This window comes from Pelodiscus sinensis, chromosome 29 (genome assembly GCF_049634645.1).
Source record: "Pelodiscus sinensis isolate JC-2024 chromosome 29, ASM4963464v1, whole genome shotgun sequence".
NCBI lineage: Eukaryota > Metazoa > Chordata > Testudines > Trionychidae > Pelodiscus > Pelodiscus sinensis.
The window spans coordinates 8,856,691-8,874,657 of NC_134739.1; the positions used below are offsets into that span (position 1 = coordinate 8,856,691).

At 55.7% G+C, this 17,967-nt stretch overlaps 2 protein-coding genes across 3 annotated transcripts; one reads left to right on the top strand and one right to left on the bottom strand.

Moving 5' to 3' along the window:
- The first annotated feature begins 221 nt into the window (after positions 1-221).
- PSMC3IP (PSMC3 interacting protein) lies at positions 222-6,079 on the top strand. 2 transcript variants are annotated; one of them, XM_075911343.1, is made up of 8 exons: positions 222-379; positions 1,126-1,232; positions 1,718-1,807; positions 3,142-3,253; positions 3,482-3,627; positions 4,393-4,446; positions 5,296-5,355; positions 5,531-6,079. In XM_075911343.1, exons 1-8 carry the CDS (start codon positions 346-348, stop codon positions 5,588-5,590), a joined length of 663 nt encoding a protein of 220 aa, XP_075767458.1. In that variant the 5' UTR covers positions 222-345; the 3' UTR covers positions 5,591-6,079. The 2 variants fall into 2 exon arrangements, with proteins under 2 accessions (XP_075767458.1, XP_075767459.1); XM_075911344.1 differs by having other exon boundaries at positions 291-349.
- On the bottom strand, positions 5,531-13,648 carry MLX (MAX dimerization protein MLX). Its single transcript, XM_075911340.1, has 8 exons — positions 13,529-13,648; positions 13,152-13,188; positions 12,301-12,390; positions 11,392-11,498; positions 11,141-11,240; positions 10,413-10,512; positions 9,689-9,890; positions 5,531-8,606 (listed from the first exon to the last, which is right to left on the bottom strand). The coding sequence occupies exons 1-8, from the start codon at positions 13,571-13,573 to the stop codon at positions 8,550-8,552; spliced, it is 738 nt and encodes a 245-aa protein (XP_075767455.1). The 5' UTR covers positions 13,574-13,648; the 3' UTR covers positions 5,531-8,549.
- Positions 13,649-17,967: the final 4,319 nt, after the last annotated feature.

Below are 17,967 nucleotides of genomic sequence, written 5' to 3' on the forward strand. Positions count from 1 at the left end.
AACGCCTGGATACCATTGCCAGAAATAGCATCTGGGCGGGAGAGTTGGCAACAATAGAGCATGCGGGGAGGGCCGACCTGGGTTTGGGGGCGTGTCCATAGGGGGCACGGCACAGGCGCAGCCCGCACTAGCCAATCGGGTCCCGCCTGTCAAGGCGCCCCCGCCTAGGTCCCGCCCCGTTCCCTGACCTCTGCCGAAGCGCGTTCTGATTGGTGGCCAGGCTGGCCGTGGTCCCCAAGCCGGAAGTACGGACGGTAACCATAGCACCAGTCGAGGGGGTTGCTGGGGCCGCGTTCTTTCCGCTTCCGTCTCCGTCTGCAGGGGCCCAGCTCAGCAGCCGAGAGGATGAGTAAGGCCAGGGAGAGCCCCGCGGCGGCCGGTGAGACGCGGCCCCGCCGCCCAATCCCCCGCCGGGCCCGGCCCTCGTCTGCCGACCGCCTCCGCCCCGCTGGGCCAGGCCCCTCCCGCCCGACCCCCCCCAGCAGGGCGAGGCTCCCCCCCCAGCCCCCTCCCCCGCTGGGCCAGCCCCCCCCGCCCGACCCCCCCCAGCAGGGCGAGGCTCCCCCCCAACCCCCTCCCCCGCTGGGCCAGGCCCCTCCCCCTCCCCCAGCAGGGCGAGGCTCCCCCCCAGCCCCCTCCTCCGCTGGGCCAGGCCCCCGTTCTCTTCTTCCTGACCCCCCCTCCCCCGCTGGGCCAGGCCCCTCCCGCCCGACCCCCCCCAGCAGGGCTAGACTCCCCCCCAGCCCCCTCCCCCGCTGGGCCAGGCCCCCGTTCTCTTCTTCCTAACCCCCCCCCCTTCCCCGGTGGGCCAGGCCCCTCCTGCCCGACCCCCCCAACAGGGTGAGGCTCCCCCCTCCTAGCCCCTCCCACGCTGGGCCAGGCACCTCCCGCCCGACCCCCCCAGCAGGGCTAGGCTGCCCCCCCAGCCCCCTCCCCCGTTGGGCCAGGTGCCTCCTTCCCCATCTTTCTTCACACTGGGCCAGGCCCCCCCCCCATTCCCTCGCCCACTCTTCTCCCCCCCCCCCCCCCAGTCTCTTCCCTCCCAGACGTGGCCCTCCCTTTGACCCTGCTGTGACTGAGCCCTGGCCCCTGCGCTGAGTCTCTTGCCCTGCTCTCTCCCCATAGGAGGAGCCACCGCAATCCTGCTCCGCTACCTCCGAGACCAGAATCGGCCGCACAGCGCCCAGGACGCCTTTGGGAATCTGCAACGGGAGCATGGGCTGGGCAAGACGGTGAGAGGCAGGCAGAGCTGGGAGCCTGGCTGGGTGCACCAGACCTAAAAGCTCCCATTTGGCTCCCCACTGCTGTGACTGCTTGGAGAAAGGCCCCTGCAGTGTGTGTGTGTTGGGGGGAGCGGGGGGGTTGTTGCAGCCTTCCAGGCAAGAGGGAAACTGGTAGGGAGCATGTTAGTGACCCTGTCAGATGGGTGGGAGCTCTCTCTGCCTCTCTTCCCCAGAGAGTGTCCCACAGCAGAGCCAGAGACTCCCAGTGCCTTGCTAATCCATGTCACAGGCAGGTGATGGGTGGTACCAAGAGCACTTTGGATAGATGCACAGGTGGTGGCTAGGTGGGCAGATACCATATCTGCACCTATAACAACACACACTGCCCTTAAGGCCTATCTAATTCATCTCTTCCTTGCCCAACTTAGTTCCTGGGGTAGCTTTCTGGTGCTCTGTCCAGTTCTCATGTGAACTCTTATTCCTTCTTGCATCAGGCTGTGGTGAAAGCACTGGAGCAGCTGGCTCAACAAGGGAAAATTAGAGAGAAGGCTTATGGGAAGCAAAAAATATACTTTCCAGATCAGGTGAGATTAATCTGTTCAGTTTCCCTAAAAAACAAAAACAATGTTGAACAAAAAAACTCAACAGACCATCCCCAAGTAAAGCTTGTTGGTGTGGCCATAACAGGCTTTCCCTGTGGCATTTGTTAATGTGCTGCCAGTACTCTTGGTGCTGCATCAGGCCCAGAGGGGAGACTGTCAAGAAATTTATTTACACAGCAGTTCAGCACAAAAGGCACTAGGAGACACCAATATGTATGTTTGTATGGGCATGTACAGTTTTTTTCACACTGCAAAGCAACATATGCTATTTTGCATTTATTCCATTCAAATGCTTTGGTTCTTCCTTTTACTTTGTATTGTTTAGAGTAATTCAGCACTCCTCTGTTCATAAATGTTAAACCTGCTGTTTCTGCTGTGTCAGTAACATCCTAGCCAATGTCACTAGTTTAGATTATAATGTGGTGATAACCAAAATGATGCCATTCTAGCCCATATTAAGGATGTTATGGACTAGTCAACTATCTGATAAGCAAATGTTTATCGGATAGTCAGTTGACTAGTCAATTCCCCCCGCTGCCTCTATCTGATAGAGACAGCAAGGCGGGGGAGGGGGGGAGAAGGGGCACTTCAAAGCGGCAGCGCTGCACAGCTGAGCCCAATCAGTTGTGCGGCGCTGCCACTTTGAAACCCCAAAATGGCATTTTAAAGGAGCAGTCGCCACACAGTTGAGCCTGGGATGAGCTCTTTGATGCTGCCCCTTTGAAACGCGGAAGTCCCCAGCTGACCCTGGGTTCTGTTGAAATGCCGCACAGAGCCTGGGATCAGCTGGGGAATCCCCAGCTGACGGCGCTGCCCCTTTGAAATGCCGAGACGGCGTTTCAAAGAGGCAGCTGCTGCACAGCTGATCCCTTGTTCAGCTGTGTGGTATTGCCCCTTTGAAATGCCAAAGTGGAGTTCAAAGGGGCAGTGCCAGAGAGCCCGGGATCAGCTGGGGACTTCCCGCTGACCCTGGGCTGCACGCAGAGTTTCACATTCCTCCTTTGAAGTGTACAAGATCCCCAGTGGGGGCTCTTGTACATTGCAAAGGAGGAATGCAGAAGTGCCTATCAGCTACTCAATTAGTCAGTTAACTACAGTTTAACATCCTTACCCCGTATATCAGCACTCTGCCTATGGCCTCCTAACCAAAGGAGATGATACCATTTGGAGTACCCTATGTATGGCTGATCTCCAGAACTGCAACAAGCTGTCATGGGAACAGATGTCTCTGAAGATCTCTGTCAAAAATGAGTGGTGGTGACTTTACATGAAACATGTTTTCTGTAGTTCATCATGTCATCTGTCTTATCTCTCAGGATCAGTTTCCCGCAGTGAGTGACTCTGAGCTTAAAGCCTTGGACAATGAAATCTCGGAGCTTTCTTCTAAAGTACAAACTCTTCAACAGAACTGCCGTCATATGGAATCAGGTGTGTTTGAATTTCCACTTCTACTGCCAGTTTATTTCAAAGTAGATGAGCTTTGAAGCCGAACCAGCATGGAGTGTGTGTAAGGCAGTGCAGTGTGGCCCGAGCATGAAGTGTGTGTTATGAGGCATCACATTGCAGTGCCAGCATGGAGCACGTTATCATGCAGACAATGCTGGCTGTTGAGCTTTTGCTGTGGGCATTCCTGAGTCACTAGCAATTCCATTCCAGAACTGAAGGATCTGAATGGCTCAATGACCACTCCAGAGATGATTAAAGAGATTGAAGAATTAAAAAAAGATTGCGCCAGTTACACAGAGAAGCTGGAGCGAATTAAATCTGCGGCCAACCATGTGACCCCTGAAGAGAAAGAGAAGGTAAAAGGCCAGAAGAAGCTGTGATACTGAACCTGGCAGCTGAGAGCCCAGCTTGGTGCTGCTTGTTGTTAACAAAATGCTGCATAGGTTATCCTTAGATGTAGACAGGGAATAGCTTGTCTCTTCTGCATGGATCCTGTATTTCTGTAAGCCAAGTGGTGTATCTGAATATGAGGGGGAAATGCACCTCAAAATGCTGATAGACATTTTGAATCTGACACCAAACACTGAAGAATCAGAGTGCTTGTGGGAGAGGAGTGAAACTACAGCATAAACTGTCCTCTTCTCAGTACACTTCCCATGTTCCTGTTTGTAGGCAAGGGCTGCACTTCAGTGGCCTCCTCTCTGAAGTCTGACAACGCTTACATGGGAAGTGCTGGTCAGCTTTAAGTGTGGCTGCGGGAGCCAATCCCAGAGTCTGATGTCCTGCTTCCTAATGTTCTTTGCTGTGCGCCTCTAGAGAGGGTGGCTCGAAGGCCAGTTTCTAAAGAGGTTCCTCAGTGATGGTTACCTGCAGCCCTTTGCTCTACGTTGTCTCTTTAGTAATACAGAAATGCAACATTTTAGCCTCTTGAATCATCCATTTTAAAAGGAGACCCACTTCCAAAGAGCTGATTGATCAGTTGCCTGCACTGTGCGATGGTTTTGAATGCTAAATAAGCATCTTGCTCTGGCCCAGTCTCCCCTCTTGACCGTCCTTCCTTGGGTAACACTCCTTGGAAGTGGTTGGGTTGAATGTTACTCACTTGGTCTTCTTGATTACAGGTTTACAACGAGAAAAAGCTGTACTGTAAAGAATGGAGAAGGAGGAAGAGAATGGTAGCCACTTTTATTATGAATACTGGATAGATGGGCACCATTGAGTGGTGGTAATGCTCCCCAAGAGCCGATGCGGTGTTTCATTCAGGGAGGAAATGCAAGTGGCCGCGTGACTTAATGGAGCAGGCCAGGGGGAGGGCGGTGTCTGTGCTAGCTGATCATCTTGCTGCCATAGCCTGTTGCCAAGCTAGCCAAGAACTAATTGCTGTCAGAACCTCTGCAGTACACTCAGCCTGTGCTTGTCTTGAAGTGGTGATACCTGGGCCCTTCTGGTGTCATCTCAGGAAGAGGAACCACAAGGCCACTTCTACAGCTGTTGCTGTTCTTCAGCTCCCATCTCATAGTTCCTAGCACTGGGAGAGCTGACATCCTGGCCGGGAGCCCTCTTCATGGGCACTGGTTTCTACTTTCCAGTGTATGGACACAGCAAGACGAGCTCCCACCCGTCCTCTCTGGCTTTCCCCTCTGCCACGCCTTAGTTATTGGTGGCAGGGGAGGGCTTCAGGTGTACAGTTTAATGGTGATGCCAAACTGCCACTTTAAATACAGTGGGTGACTGCAGCAAAGCACATGGGATGAAAGGAGCCCCTTCCCCTCCTCCCTCCACCCCCTTCCCCAGTGGCTGGTAGGGATTGCTAGCCTCTTGTTAGAATGTGATGCCTACCTGGGAGGAGGCCCAACTTCAGCAGTGGCCTCCGGTTGGGGGTGCCCCAAGAAGCCTGAGCGCTTATGATCACAGAGGCGAACACTAAGGCTTGTCCCACTGGAGAGCTTGCCCAGGTTTCACTGTGGGTACTTTTCGTAAAGAAACATCACTAAATGTTCTTTCCAATTATTGTGTCTTACCAGGCAACTGAGCTACTTGATGCAATTCTGGAGGGCTACCCCAAAAGCAAGAAACAGTTCTTTGTAAGTACAACCATATCCACCTGCCTTTGACTAACACGAATCCACGGGTACCTACCGCAGGTGGTGTCACCTTCAACAAGTCCCCTAATGCTGGAAAGGGCCCTGTTTCTGAATTCTCCCTGTGCTGTCCCGCCAGCATAACTCTGCTTTGTGCTCCTGCGTTGTTCTTGTGCAGGAGGAAGTTGGGATAGAGACGGATGAGGATTACAATGTCACTTTGCCCGTGGCTGTCTGAGTTGCTGGCAGGAGCCGCTGCTTCGGGGGAGAGAACAGGCCAGTGTGGAACCCAACCGAAGCCGCTTCTGAAACTTGCACTGTTTGTAGGGCTTGGTTTTGTCCTGCGTCTTGCATGCATGTTTGTTTTAAAATGCTTTGCAGTCAGGAAGGTGGCTGCAGGGGTTGAGGCAGCTCCAGGCCCTACCACATTCTCATTTGCAATGGAGTCCTGTTTTTATGATCCTTTTGTTGCAGTGGGCATTGGGAGGGTGCCTCTCCCCTGGGCTATGGGTGTGTTGGACTGTCAACAAGTAGGTGAATGTGTTCTAGCAAAGGGAGGAAAGAAGCACCTAGGAGAGGGGAAAGAAACTAGTTATTAGTTTTGTAGGGTTGTACTGGCATCTCAGTGTATTTAATAAAGAGGGTGGGAAGCGCTGCCCACAGCATCTACCATGCTGTAATGTTGTATACAGGAGTATGATTCATTAAACACCACTGTCTCATCTTAGCCTGGCTTCTTCCCTAATTATTTCTTAGCCTGCCTGGTGGTAGCAAGACTGGCCTCCCAACTGCTCTCTGGAGTACAGACGTTAAAATGAGTGTAATTAAGTAATTGTGTAACTGCTGGAAAGTCGGCTTCCATCTGATGCCAGGTGGCAACAGGTGGCTCCCTGGGAGCCTGCATGTAACTGTGAACATTACCCAGCAGGCTCATGGGTTAACTGTGTCCATGGTTTCACATCCCTTCTCTGGAGTCTTGCCCATGAAAAGGAGGCTGTGTGTATTCCAGTCTGGTTTAACGAGGGTTTTGAGAGTTGGACTCCCCTGTAGGGGGGGAATGTGCAGATAGAGAGGGTTGTTCCAATACAGCTGCCATAACACTAACTAAGGAGTCAAATTGGGCAACCAGACATCACCAATCCCTTCTGAAAAATTGGCCCTGGACTCATCAGCTGATAGCAACCCAGTGATTCTGTGTCAGCAGTAAACAAACTGGAGAGGAGACACTTTTACAATGCTTAGCAAAAATTTATTATAATTACTTTCCAAGATAGAAAAATATTTCCTTTCCCCCTGAGTGAGGTCTGTAAAAAGCAATGCCCTTGGAGAAATGCACATGCCACTTATTAGTAAACAGCACAGGCTTTTGCTTCTGCAAACAGGGTGCTTTCCTGACAGCCAAGCAACCTCTTACAAGAGTTCTGTGTCTGAGCTTGAACTGCCTGAGCAGTAGCTGCCCCTGGTGTGTGCAGTTCACTTCAGCGTTAGACATGTTGCTGCAAATAAATGCTTGGACTTCCTGGGGGCTGTCTGCTGCATTTGCACTGACTGAGGTGCTCTGTGGAAGTGTTTTCTTTTATAAAATCCAAGACCAACAGGAACATTTCCTTGGTTACATGGAAAACGTCAGTTAAAACTTTATGCCTCAGCGTTTGAAAGGCAAACAGCCAGCACTAAGAAACGACCACCGAAGGAAATGCACAACAGCCACTCTCACTGGATTTTTAGAGGTGTGGGCACATAATTGGAAATGAACAAATAATGTAGTAAGAGATTCACTTTGGTGGAGTAATTCCAATAGCGTCACCTTGTCTGAGTAGTAAAAAGCCATTGCTGCTTTAGCGGACAGCTGCCTGTTGCTGTTAAGATTTCTGGGGTGCTAAAGAAAGAATCAGGGTGTAGCTGGTTTAAATTGTCCCAGACAAGCAGCTGTCTGCAAAATGTAAACTGATAGCAGGTTAGTGTGATTTTTTTTTTCAATTCATTACAAAAATCAAGGCTTTATTATATATAAAACTATATAGTTCTAAACAAGAGGAGACGTCTAATTAGTCTGTGCTACACTATTCTACTTTCCCAGACAGTATGACTTCATTGTAAGTGCCAAGTAATATAAAGCCCGACAGATCAGCCTCTGTGCCGATAAAGCTAGAGAAGCCTGTAAAGAAAGCTGCATTCATCTGCAATTGTTTAGGACCCGGGGCAAGAGTCAGGCCAAGGCAGCAGCTGGCTCAAGCCAAGGCCAAAGCTATTGTCATCTGTGCGAGAGTCCCTTTGACACTGTTCCTCACCTCTCCATGTGGCAGTGATGGGCCTGCTTCCTTGGCATGCCTTTTTGAAAGTCATTCTGCACCAGGGAAACAAGCAGCCGTCGGTCCCTAGGCAGGACGAGGTGATTGGGACACACCAGAATCACTAGTCCCGAACCCGTCTCATCGGTAACTAGAACCAGCTGCTTCAGAGACAGGTTCAAGAAATCCTGCAAGGGTGGGAAACCTGTCCAAGGGACACTTCTTCCTAAGCCCCGTTGGTAGAGGTCAGTGTGTAGCCTGGTGCAGGAGGGTTTATAGCTCAGCCAGAGCTCTTTAATAGGGTGGGGGAAGAGAGGTCTCCCTGCCTGTTGCTGGGCCACAGTCCCTGCTGCCATTCACAGCCCCATGGGGTGATGCAATGTCAGCAAGTGCATAGCCTGAAACCAGCCGTGTTCAGCAGCTCCCAGCCAGGCTCTGTGGTTTCCAGGCCCTGCATCCTCACAGGCAGTAGTCAGACTGCAGGCCATTCCCCTCTCCCTCTGCCCAGAGCAGGCCAGGCAGCAAAGTGCTGAGCACCCGCCACCACTGTAGGGAGTCAGGCGCAGGAAAGGCCTAGTTGCTGCTGTGCCAGTTTGGTGAGACCCTCCCCCTCCTTCCTTCTCGGCAATAAGAAGTGTATTTAATCCACATTTAAATTCCCTTCTCTGCCGAGTCCCTACGGACCCTCTGGTGCTACAGACTGCGACAGGGTCTGTGGAGAGGTATGTACAGCCTAGTTTTGGTTTTGGCCAATACAATAAATAATCCAGAGAGAAGCTTTAAGAACAACCACAAGGGAAATAGACCAGCTATTCCTGGAGCCTGTTTCCCAGTTGGGCCGTGCTCTGCAGCTGTCTGGGTGAAGGACACAGGCCCAGGCTGCTGGGACCCGGGCAGGAACAACAGTCAGTAGAGCTGATTCTTCAGCTGATGCAGAACCCCCAGCACGATGTCGCGCAGAGTCTGAGAAGGAGGAGAAGGAGGAGGCAGGATCAGTCACCCCGCGAGACAGACGAACATTTGCCTTGGCAATGCCTCAGCGGCTTCCAGCGCAGACCCAGGAACTCCTTACAGAGCGGGAAAAGTGAATAGAAAGGCAGCTGGGTACCCACTGCCCCACCCAAGCACAGGTAGGTTTAATCGCAACATACCTAGGGGAGGTACCGTATTACTGGGAGTATGGGACCTACCAGCTTGGATCAGAGGAAGGACTCAGCCTGGTCAGTTTCCTGTCAGACTGTAGCAGAATCAGCTGCTTTAGAGGAAAAAAGCTTAGTGCAAGCAGGTGTGGTACAGAGGGTCCCTGCTATAAGTCGCCCCGGTATACATCTGTTCCACACTAAAGTTGCTGATGTTTGTAGAAACTGATGCATTATAAGTCATGCGAAACACTCCCCCCAGTTTGCTTAAACGGAAGTCAGCCGTGGGGAAAAAATTACGTGCTTTAAGTTAGTGATAGATATGTAGCCTTGTTAGTCTGGTGTGGCTGAAACAAAAAGCTTTAAGTTGTTTCGCTATAAGTCCAAGTTTTTTGGAATGTATCTTGGACTTCTAGCAAGGGCCCCCTGTATACCCACTTGCCTCTCAGGGTATGTCTATGCAGTGCCACGTAGCTCAAAATAAGCTATGCAATTCGAGCTACGCAAATTGCATAGCTTATTTTGAAAGAGTCTATTTATTTAATTTCGAAATAGACCATTATTCCAACAAGTCCCTTAATCCTCATGGAACAAGGTTCACCGGGATGTCGGAATAGCAAGCCCGTTATTTCGGGATACCGGACATATCCCGAAATAGCACCGCTGTCTAGACGTACCCTTAGGGAAGGTTTCTGTCCTATCAAAGCTTGCTTTAGCTGGAGAACAAGAGCCCCTGTAAAAACTCAAAAACCATCAAATAGTCCTGCAGCACCCTGGAGACTAGCTAAGTGCCGAAGGGTATCTCTACGCAGAAAAGAACCTCACCGCAATGAATTTCAGAGCTAGGGGCAAGTCCCATGAAGGTGCTTGCCCCATGTCATGCACTGTACGGCTCCTAGAGCTTACCTGTGGCTTACAATGCTCCTCAATCCAGCTGAAGACACACGCGGAAAGTTCCTGAAAACTTGCTACCGAGATGGAGGCATTAAAGGACTGGAACAGTGAATCCATAATGCCTTGGAAAACATTAAACTTGACTTGGTCAGAGACCTGGTCTTTCCCCTCATTCGGATTATCCTGATGAGCTTTCACAATCTGCTCATAGTTTCTGAAACAGACCAAAGAAACCTGGGTAAAATGGCAGGCCAGGGAAGCTAGTTCTGGCCTGAGACACTCTCCAAAGATCTGTTTGAGGTGAAAGAGACTCAGGGACGTGCTGCAGTGTTTGTGGAAGGGCCTTAACTGTGCTTGTTAGGACTGAAGGTAGCGCTCTTGCTGGTTGTAGGGTTAAGTTAGCAGGCTCTGGGCTTTAAGTTCCTTGAGGGGAATAAATACAGGGAAATTGTGGCCTCCCTTCTGTGTTGGAGAGGACACCCAGGAGCAGGCTGGGTCTCCTTGTTCAGAGTCGGTACAGCCCTACGGACAGTCCCTGGGCTTAAGCCATGTCCCCACGCGCTGTACTGGGATCTGCGTCAAGCCCAGATTCACAAAAGAGCCAGGTAGTAACCAGCTCTAGGATGGAATGACACGGAACAGGTGGAGGGGGGAGATGAGCACTTACAGCATGTGCTGCAGTATGCAAATGTACCCATCTCCCGGGGTGGGGTGGGGGTGTGAAACTGTTCCTTACACTTTCATGATCTTCAAAGCTGTGACATCTTTCCTGAGGGTAGAAACGTCCTCCTCCTGCTTCTTCTTCTCCTTGTGGAGGAACTGAATGTAGTCAATGGCTGCAGGGGAGGAGAGGGGAGGGGAGAATTTTAGAATAGATCAGTGATGTCACTCTGCAGGGGGCAGGAGGACGGTGGGGCCTCTGCAGGATTGATGCATGGCTGTCGATTTCTTCCCTGCAGACCTCATGCATCCAAACTGACCAGGAGGCAGTCTCCCAACTCCTCTCCTGAGAGTCCCAATGCGTCATACCCCAGCTCCAAGGAGAGGGGAGCCAGGTGCTCTAGATCATATGCTGGGAAGAGTCCCAGACTCCTAAGCCCTAGACCCAGTCTTCCTGCCTCAACCCAAGTGATTTCAATGCCTGTGAGCAGCAAGGAGGGGCTGACAGGTGGGTGTGTGGGGGTTGAACTAGGTAGCTAGTGCTTCACCCTGCAACACTGTGCCTCCTTTGCCTTGCTAGGCTGATTGCACCAGTGTTACTCAGCCTCAGCAGGAGATCAGGGGAGCAGTAACCTGCAGAGCTGAGTAGGGAGGAAGCAGACAGCTCAGTGAGGCCTGACACAAGATGCCTATTAGTTTGGTTTTGAGTGTCTGCAGGGAAGGTTTTACAGCCTGGGGGGGCTCTCCACATTGAACCCCCATGAACAGAGGGTGGCCAGTGCCCCACTCCCCCTCCGGACTCACTCTTCTGCAGGACGATGGCTTTGCTCAGTTTCTGGGAGCCGATGGAGAAGTCCTGCTGCTGGCACGTGGGGACAATGGCCTGCAAGTCGTCGTAGCCTTTCTGTGGAGGAGCAGAGCAGAAGTGACAAGGTGTTGTGGATTCAACAGCAGCGGATGATTAGAGCTGGCTGAGTCAGTGTTTAACAAGGTGTAAATCTACAGCTCCCACGGGTTCATCTGAACCCCTACAGCATCCTGAACGCCTGGGTTACCTTGATGGCATCTCGTCTCTTCTGCTCAGCCTGAGTGTGGGCACGTCTGCGCCGGTCCTTGTAGGACTCTTTGTAGGTTTCCTGGCGATAATCGCTGTCTTCATCATCTGCAGCAGAAGAATGGGCACCGCTGGCTCGGGGGCACGTGGCAGCTCCCAGAGCCCAGGAAGCAGACACAAAAACTGCTGAGGCCACACAGACACCAGGCAGTGTCTGCGCTGGGGAGCATTTCAACTGTGCCAGAGGGCTGGACTAGCTCCACACAGCTTTTCCAAAAGGAGGGGGCCAAACACAGTAAAGATCCACCTGTCTAAGGACATCTCTGCTAGCAACAGTCCACAGTGTGTGAGCAGCTGGGGTAATTCATTATAGGGAAGGCTGATACTGGATACCACCTGCTTCTCCCGCAGACCCCAGGGCTGGGTCCTGGCTTGTCTAGGCAAGATTCTTACTAGCAGGGCTCTGCTGCATTGGAGTCTGCCCCAGGAATTTCAAGGCACTGGGTGTCTAAGCAGAGATCCCTTCCATAGAGAGACCAGCTTTTCAGCACTTCCTGGAAATGAGGCCTCTAAGGTGTCTCAGCCTGAGCATCCATCACCACTCGGCATTTGAAATTCTTGGCAAAGAAGTTTCGTCAGCCCCTCGCTCCAGCTCTCCTCTGTTCTCCATGGTCAGGGGAGTCCCATCAAACTGCCCTGCAGCAAGCCACGATGCCCTCCCTGGGCTTCCCTACCATTCTCCCTAGCCAAGGACAAGATGTCTGCACTAGCTGGCAGAGGAAGCTCCTGCAATCACGGTCTCGTACAGAACAACTCCTAAGGAGACCGAGACTGAACAGGAATATGAGTGAGAGAGTGGGAAAAGCCCCTATTGTGTGAGACGCTGCTGGAACATGGAGAAGGACCATACCTGTATTGGGGACCGAGGAGGCACTGGTGGAGCCAATGCTGTTGGCTCGGGATACTATGCTTCCTTTCCTAGTGCTTTCCACAAAGAATGCTGAAAGAGAAAACACCGTAGCATATTTTCCTACATCATGCAAGAGGAGGTAAGTGTCACTAAACCTGAGACACTGTAAACTGGACACAGAAGGGATCAACTTTACAAGGCAAATTACAGGGTAACTAGCTCCCAGACAGAGTGCAGATAGATGCAATGAATGCTGAAATGCCACTGGGACCCGACGTGAAACCTTGCTGTGCTTGAATTGGTTAACTCTAATATCCTTTGCACTGCAGTTTCCCCAAAATAAATTTCAGGAGACATGAGAAGGGCTCCACAAACCTCTTACTGATGGAGCACAAAATACAATGATGATTTTATCTGTGCTGCTTTTCCAAGGAGCAGATATGTCTTGCTTTAAAGAGAGAGTGCAGATTTGGACCAAATTCAACTAGACTGTACTTCTCCTAGTAGCCTAAACTAGAGCAGCAGTACTCAAACGTTTTGGGCTGCGGAGCCCTTTACATGTGTAAAAAGTTATGTGGAGCCCTAGCAGTCCACTGATTGTGTGTGTGTTGAACTTATGCAGAGCCCCAGCCGTCCACTGATTGTAGGGGTTGCACCTCTCCATGTTTCCAGTTTGTCAACCTCGCGGCGCCCCTGGAGATAGCTGGGGGAGCCCTGGGGCTCTGTGGAGCACAGTTTGAGAAACGATGAACTAGAGCCAAGGACAGAAACGACTCCAGCTCCCTGGCCCATTGAGGCAGCTGTGGCCTGATGGGAGTGTGGGAGAAGGGGACACGGGGGGATCTACTCACAGGCATCCAACCCGCTGTCGCTGTAGGCAGACTCCACCTGGGGCGGGGCGGGGTGAGCGAATTGCAGCAGGAGAGAGAGAGACACAAACCAGGCAGTGAGCGAGCCGTTTCCTCTTTCGGGCACGTGCCTTTTTGCGCAACAAGCCATTATCCCACCACGTGACAGCACGTTGGGGTCCCATGGGGGTCGCCCCCCCCCCCCCGGCCCTGTGGTCACCCCCCCAGCTGATTCATTCCGTGACCTCTGACCCCCTCCGTGGGGGGACCCCTCCGCCTCCGTGAGTGGGGGGCGGGGCCGGGCAGCGCCGCCCTCTCCCGGGGAGACGGGGCCTCGCGGTGTGTCCCGCGCCGGCCGCCGTCCCGCCCTGGGGACTCACCTTCCCCCAGGGGTCCTCGGGCGAGGTGCTCGCCTGCTCCGCCATCTTCCCCAGGGCTCGGTCATGTGACCACCGGGCGGCAGCCAATCGCAGCGCTCGCCCCCCGGCGGGGACAGGGGGATCCGGGAGACGCCTCCCGCGGGGGCTGACGGGAGCTGTAGTTCCACCGCGCGGGGTGACGGCGGCCGAACCCAGGGTTCTGCGCCACCAGGGGGCGCCGTGACACTGAGGATTCTAAGCCGGGCCGCGAGCCACGTGGCGTGGGGGGGGGAGGAGGGAACCACGTGTCAATGCTGCGAGGGGCGGGACTCTGACCTCACATGACCCCAGCCCCTGCCCTGAGGCTGACCTTTGACTCAGGAGACCCCATTTCCGATCTAGGGCCCTAGGGCTGGGTCCTTGGCCTCGTGTGACCCCCACGCGGTGCCCTCTCCTTGACCTCTTGCCGTGGGGCAGGCCCTGCAGCCACCGCCTACCTACTTCCTGTCTGTGGGCCTCCCCCCAGCTACCCAGCCCCATGGGACCCTGGGAAGGGGGGCTCCCGCCTTGGCCGGGAACTGCCCCTTCCTCTGAGGAGGCCTCAGCCCCTGGAGCAGGGCATGGGGCTGGGCTCCTGGGGGCAGGGAGCACTGTCCCGCCCTGCTGTGATGTGTGCACTCTTGGGGCTGGGCAGCGCTGCTCACCGAGGGGGGGGCTTTGAGCCACTCAGGTGATGGGGCGGGAGGCAGCTGCCTCAAGGAGGTGGCTGGCGCTGTCCCTGCACGAATTTCTTTTGGGACATTCCCAGCTGATCCCTGCAACGGGGCCCTGGCAGCACTTGCTGCAGCAGGCTCAGTGTTTGCTCTGTCGCTCCTGCCACCGTCAGTGGCCTCCTGCTGGCTGCGTGGGCCTCCCCAAGGACCCTGCAGCCTGGGCTTCCTCCTAGCAGGAAACGAGCTTCCCAGGACACTGCAGGGGCTGAGGCTGTCTCACTCCCAGCGCCAGCAGGAAGAGCCAGCCCCTGGGGCCCGACAGAGCTGGGTACAAAGGAATCAGAGACATGACTGGATGCCGGGGGAGAGGGGAGGTGTCCTCCCAGGGCAGCACAAAGCAGAAAGGGCCAGTGGAGCAGGCGGGGCAGGGAATGGGCATCCCAGTCATGTCTCTGATTCCTTTGTACCCAGCTCTGTCGGGCCCTTGCCTGCAGCCCATGAGTGCTCTACAGCCCTGAGACAGAGCCTGCCCCAGCACTGCCAGCTGGGTGCCGTGAGCACACGGAAGTGACATGCAAACGTCACACCTGCCCTGACGCAAGTGAGGCCCTGCCTCTGCCCCTGCCTCGGCAGCACCACCAGGGCCCCAGGCTGGCAGCAGCCCAAGGTGTGTGATGAGCATAGCCCCAGGGCTCAGCTCTCATGCTGCCTGCATGCCACACACCTCACCCCACCTGCCCAGGAAACCCCCCCAGCTAGGCCTAAGCCCCAGGGAAAATCACCACGATTCCTCCCCTGTGCAAGGCACTTGCTGGCCCCCAGTACTGAGCTGCAGTAGCAATGGGCTTCGCCTTCCCCCCACCCTGTGGGGACACACAGCACCTGGGGCGCAGGGTGGATGAGGTGACTTGCCGCAGGTCGTGGAGACATGCTGTGTCAGAGTCAGGAATGGCCAGCCAGGGCTGCTGATGCCCTTCACCACTAGGAACCGGGCCACCCATCTCCCTGGGAGTCGCCCAGCCTGGCAGCCTGTCCCAGCAGCTGCCGCTGGCACAGAATGCACCTCGCCACTTGACCATTTCTGCACCTGGTGTGACCAGCCAGTGCTCCAAAGCAGGACAGGCCACAGTCTGCCTTGGCCAGCTCCCTCCTCCTCCCCCCCACGCGGTGTCAGCCCATCCCCTCCTCCCCCCCGCAGCCCAGGACCCATGCGCTGCAATTGGGCAGTGGGACGCACACCCTGGGGCACAGGCCATGTTGACTCAGTCAGATGGGGCTGGAGAACCTGCCTCTTCCATTGCATCAGTGGGAGTCTCTGCCAAAGCAGGCAGGCAGGTCCCTTCCCATCCCCCTGCAAGGGCAGCCTCCCTGGAGACGCACCCCCAGGCTAGTGCACCACGGAACCCCCCCCCCCCCCCCAAGCACACACGGAGCCCTGCTTCCTACGCAGCCCCACTGCCCACTGCAGCCCCCGGGCGAGGCACGCTGGGCAGGGTGCTGCTAGCTGGGCACCCCTCTCCCACTGGGGGAGGCTGCCCCTGCTCCAAGCTTTGAGCAGAGAACACGGGAGCCACGTGGCCACCGCCCTGAGCCCCTGGGCCCAACCTCGACTCGGCGTGTGACCCTCCAGCAGCCACCAGTGCCCCGGGAGTGCCACAGAGCAGCGACACTTCCCTAGGGCACCCCTGGCTCCCCTCCCTGCCCCCTCACCAGAACATGCCCCCTTAGCCTACATCCCAACACGACGTCACATTCTCCAGCCTATGCCAGGGGCCGTTGATTCCTGCTGCTGGCGTAATCGGCCCCGAGATAACAGCCACCTTCTGTCCCCGGCCTGGCCCTTCTGACGCTGGTTGCCCGGCTCGCACAAAGTCCACTGCTGACGTGCCCCTGCCCCCCCCCCCCCAACTTGGCTGCGGCCCAAGGGGACTCAAAGGGCACACGGCACAGTCCTGCTGCACTGAGCCAGGCCTGAGATGCCAAGCGCAGCCAGCACAAGCTCGCGCGTCCCCTGAGGGGTGCGAAGGGAACAGCCCTGGGGGGCCGCACTGACCCATTCCTATAGGCTGCTACCTGGCCAGGAGTCGCCCCCAGGCCCTGCGTGGCTCGGTGCTGCACAGACAGACCCATCTCAGGCAGCGGGATGAGAGATTTGTGCAGGGGACACTCCAGACCCAGGCAGGCTCCTGGGAGTCTCTCTGGAGGATGCCGGATGCCTGGAGCCACCTCCTCTGACTCCCAGCTGCTCACAGGCCCCGGTCCCCAGCCCTGGTACCACAGGGCACCTGCAGTGAGGGTCTCCCACCCCGAGGTGCCTGCCTGGCACTGGGGGATTTTGAGGGCTCAGCACCCAAGCCAGGGGAAACGCTGCAGGCAGGGCCGGGCTGGGGGACCCCCTCCCCCCAGCCTCCTTCAGAACCTTGTCTGGATCTCCCGGCGCCAATAGCCTGCGCAGCACCAGGATCTGGGAGGGGGAGGGGCAAGGACCATTCCTGGGGCCACGAAGCCCCTGGCCTGGCCCAGCATGTCCCTCTGGCTGGGCCCTTCCAGGGCACCGCGTAGGGGCTGTTTACGAGAGCAGCTGTGATGCAGAGCTGGGGGAGAGCGCCAGGAACCCGGGTCTTCCCGCCTGCAAAGCCGTGCCCCTCGCGGCACAGAGAAAACATTCTGTGCTCTCCTCCTGCCCCAGCGCCCGGCGCCCCTCCCCAGAGCCACAAGCCAGGGGAATTGCTGCAGGCAGGGCCGGGCTGGGGGCTGCCCCCCAGCCTCCTTCAGAACCTTGCCCGGATCTTCCTGCTCCAATAGCCTGTGCAGCAGCGATCGGTGGGGCTGCCCAACCCTCCCCTCCCCTTCCCTTCGCATGGTTTGGGCAGCTGCCTACCCAGCCCCTACCCAGGGGAGGCCAAAGAGCTCAGCAGGGTGGGATGGGCGGGCTGTGGTAACCCCCTGCACCCCAGTTGAACAGCCTGGGCCATGCCCACAGGTTGCAGTTCGGCCAATTGGTTCTGTTGGGGATCTAGTTCATTGGGGGATGCTAACGGGGAAGGAAGGAGCAGGCAGCTCCCAGGGGGTTCTGGCACCGACTGGCTTCAGCTCTGTGAAGCTGGAGGGGGCAGCGGCTCCTTTGCCACCTTCCTGCGGGAAGGGCAAGTCCTGGAACCTGAGCACCAGCCCAGAGGCTGCCAGGAGGCCCTGGGCCCAGAGATGGAATGGCAGACCCGCCGGATCCCCTGCGCAGACACCCAATTGGCAAGTGGCAGGTGCCAGCCTATGGAGGGACTGGAGCTTCATCAGTCTGAGAAGCTGCCCCTGGGACTCAGCCCCTTCCCACTAGGCATTGCAGCCACACTCCCCAGCACCAGCGTGGGGCCCTTCGACCAGCAGCACCGATGCAGTCCAGGGGACTTTGCATTCAGCAGAAGGGGGCCGGGAAGACTCAAAATGGGGGGATGGGCCCTTCACCTTCACACTGACGCGCTGGGATGCAAGCGGGGCAGCTGCCAGCACTCACAACCCCCCGCCTAGCCGCACCGGGCAAAGCCTGTGTCACACCAGATCACAGGCAAGTTCCCTGCCAGGGGAGGGCTAGTCATGGTTTCACGGCTGGATGCCTCACATGAGGTGCCTCCAAACTGTTACCCCCCCCCTCCAAGAGTGGTCGTGCGTGGCCGTGAAATGGGCAGGAAGCTGGGCTCCACACTGGATTCCCCCCTTCCTGCTCCCAAGGCATTTCCTGTTTGCTCAGTG

What these genes read in the sequence shown, in the direction of transcription:
- PSMC3IP (XM_075911343.1), top strand. Translation starts at nt 346, where the DNA reads ATGAGTAAGGCCAGGGAGAGCCCCGCGGCGGCCG. An exon ending in CCCCTGAAGAGAAAGAGAAG is followed by an intron (nt 3,628 to 4,392) that starts GTAAAAGGCCAG and finishes TCTTGATTACAG; the next exon opens with GTTTACAACGAGAAAAAGCT. An exon ending in AAAGCAAGAAACAGTTCTTT is followed by an intron (nt 5,356 to 5,530) that starts GTAAGTACAACC and finishes GTTCTTGTGCAG; the next exon opens with GAGGAAGTTGGGATAGAGAC.
- MLX (XM_075911340.1), bottom strand. Translation starts at nt 13,573, where the DNA reads ATGGCGGAGCAGGCGAGCACCTCGCCCGAGGACCCCTGGGGGAAG. An exon ending in CTCCTCGGTCCCCAATACAG is followed by an intron (nt 11,499 to 12,300) that starts GTATGGTCCTTC and finishes CTTCTGCTGCAG; the next exon opens with ATGATGAAGACAGCGATTAT. An exon ending in AGAGACGAGATGCCATCAAG is followed by an intron (nt 11,241 to 11,391) that starts GTAACCCAGGCG and finishes GCTCCTCCACAG; the next exon opens with AAAGGCTACGACGACTTGCA.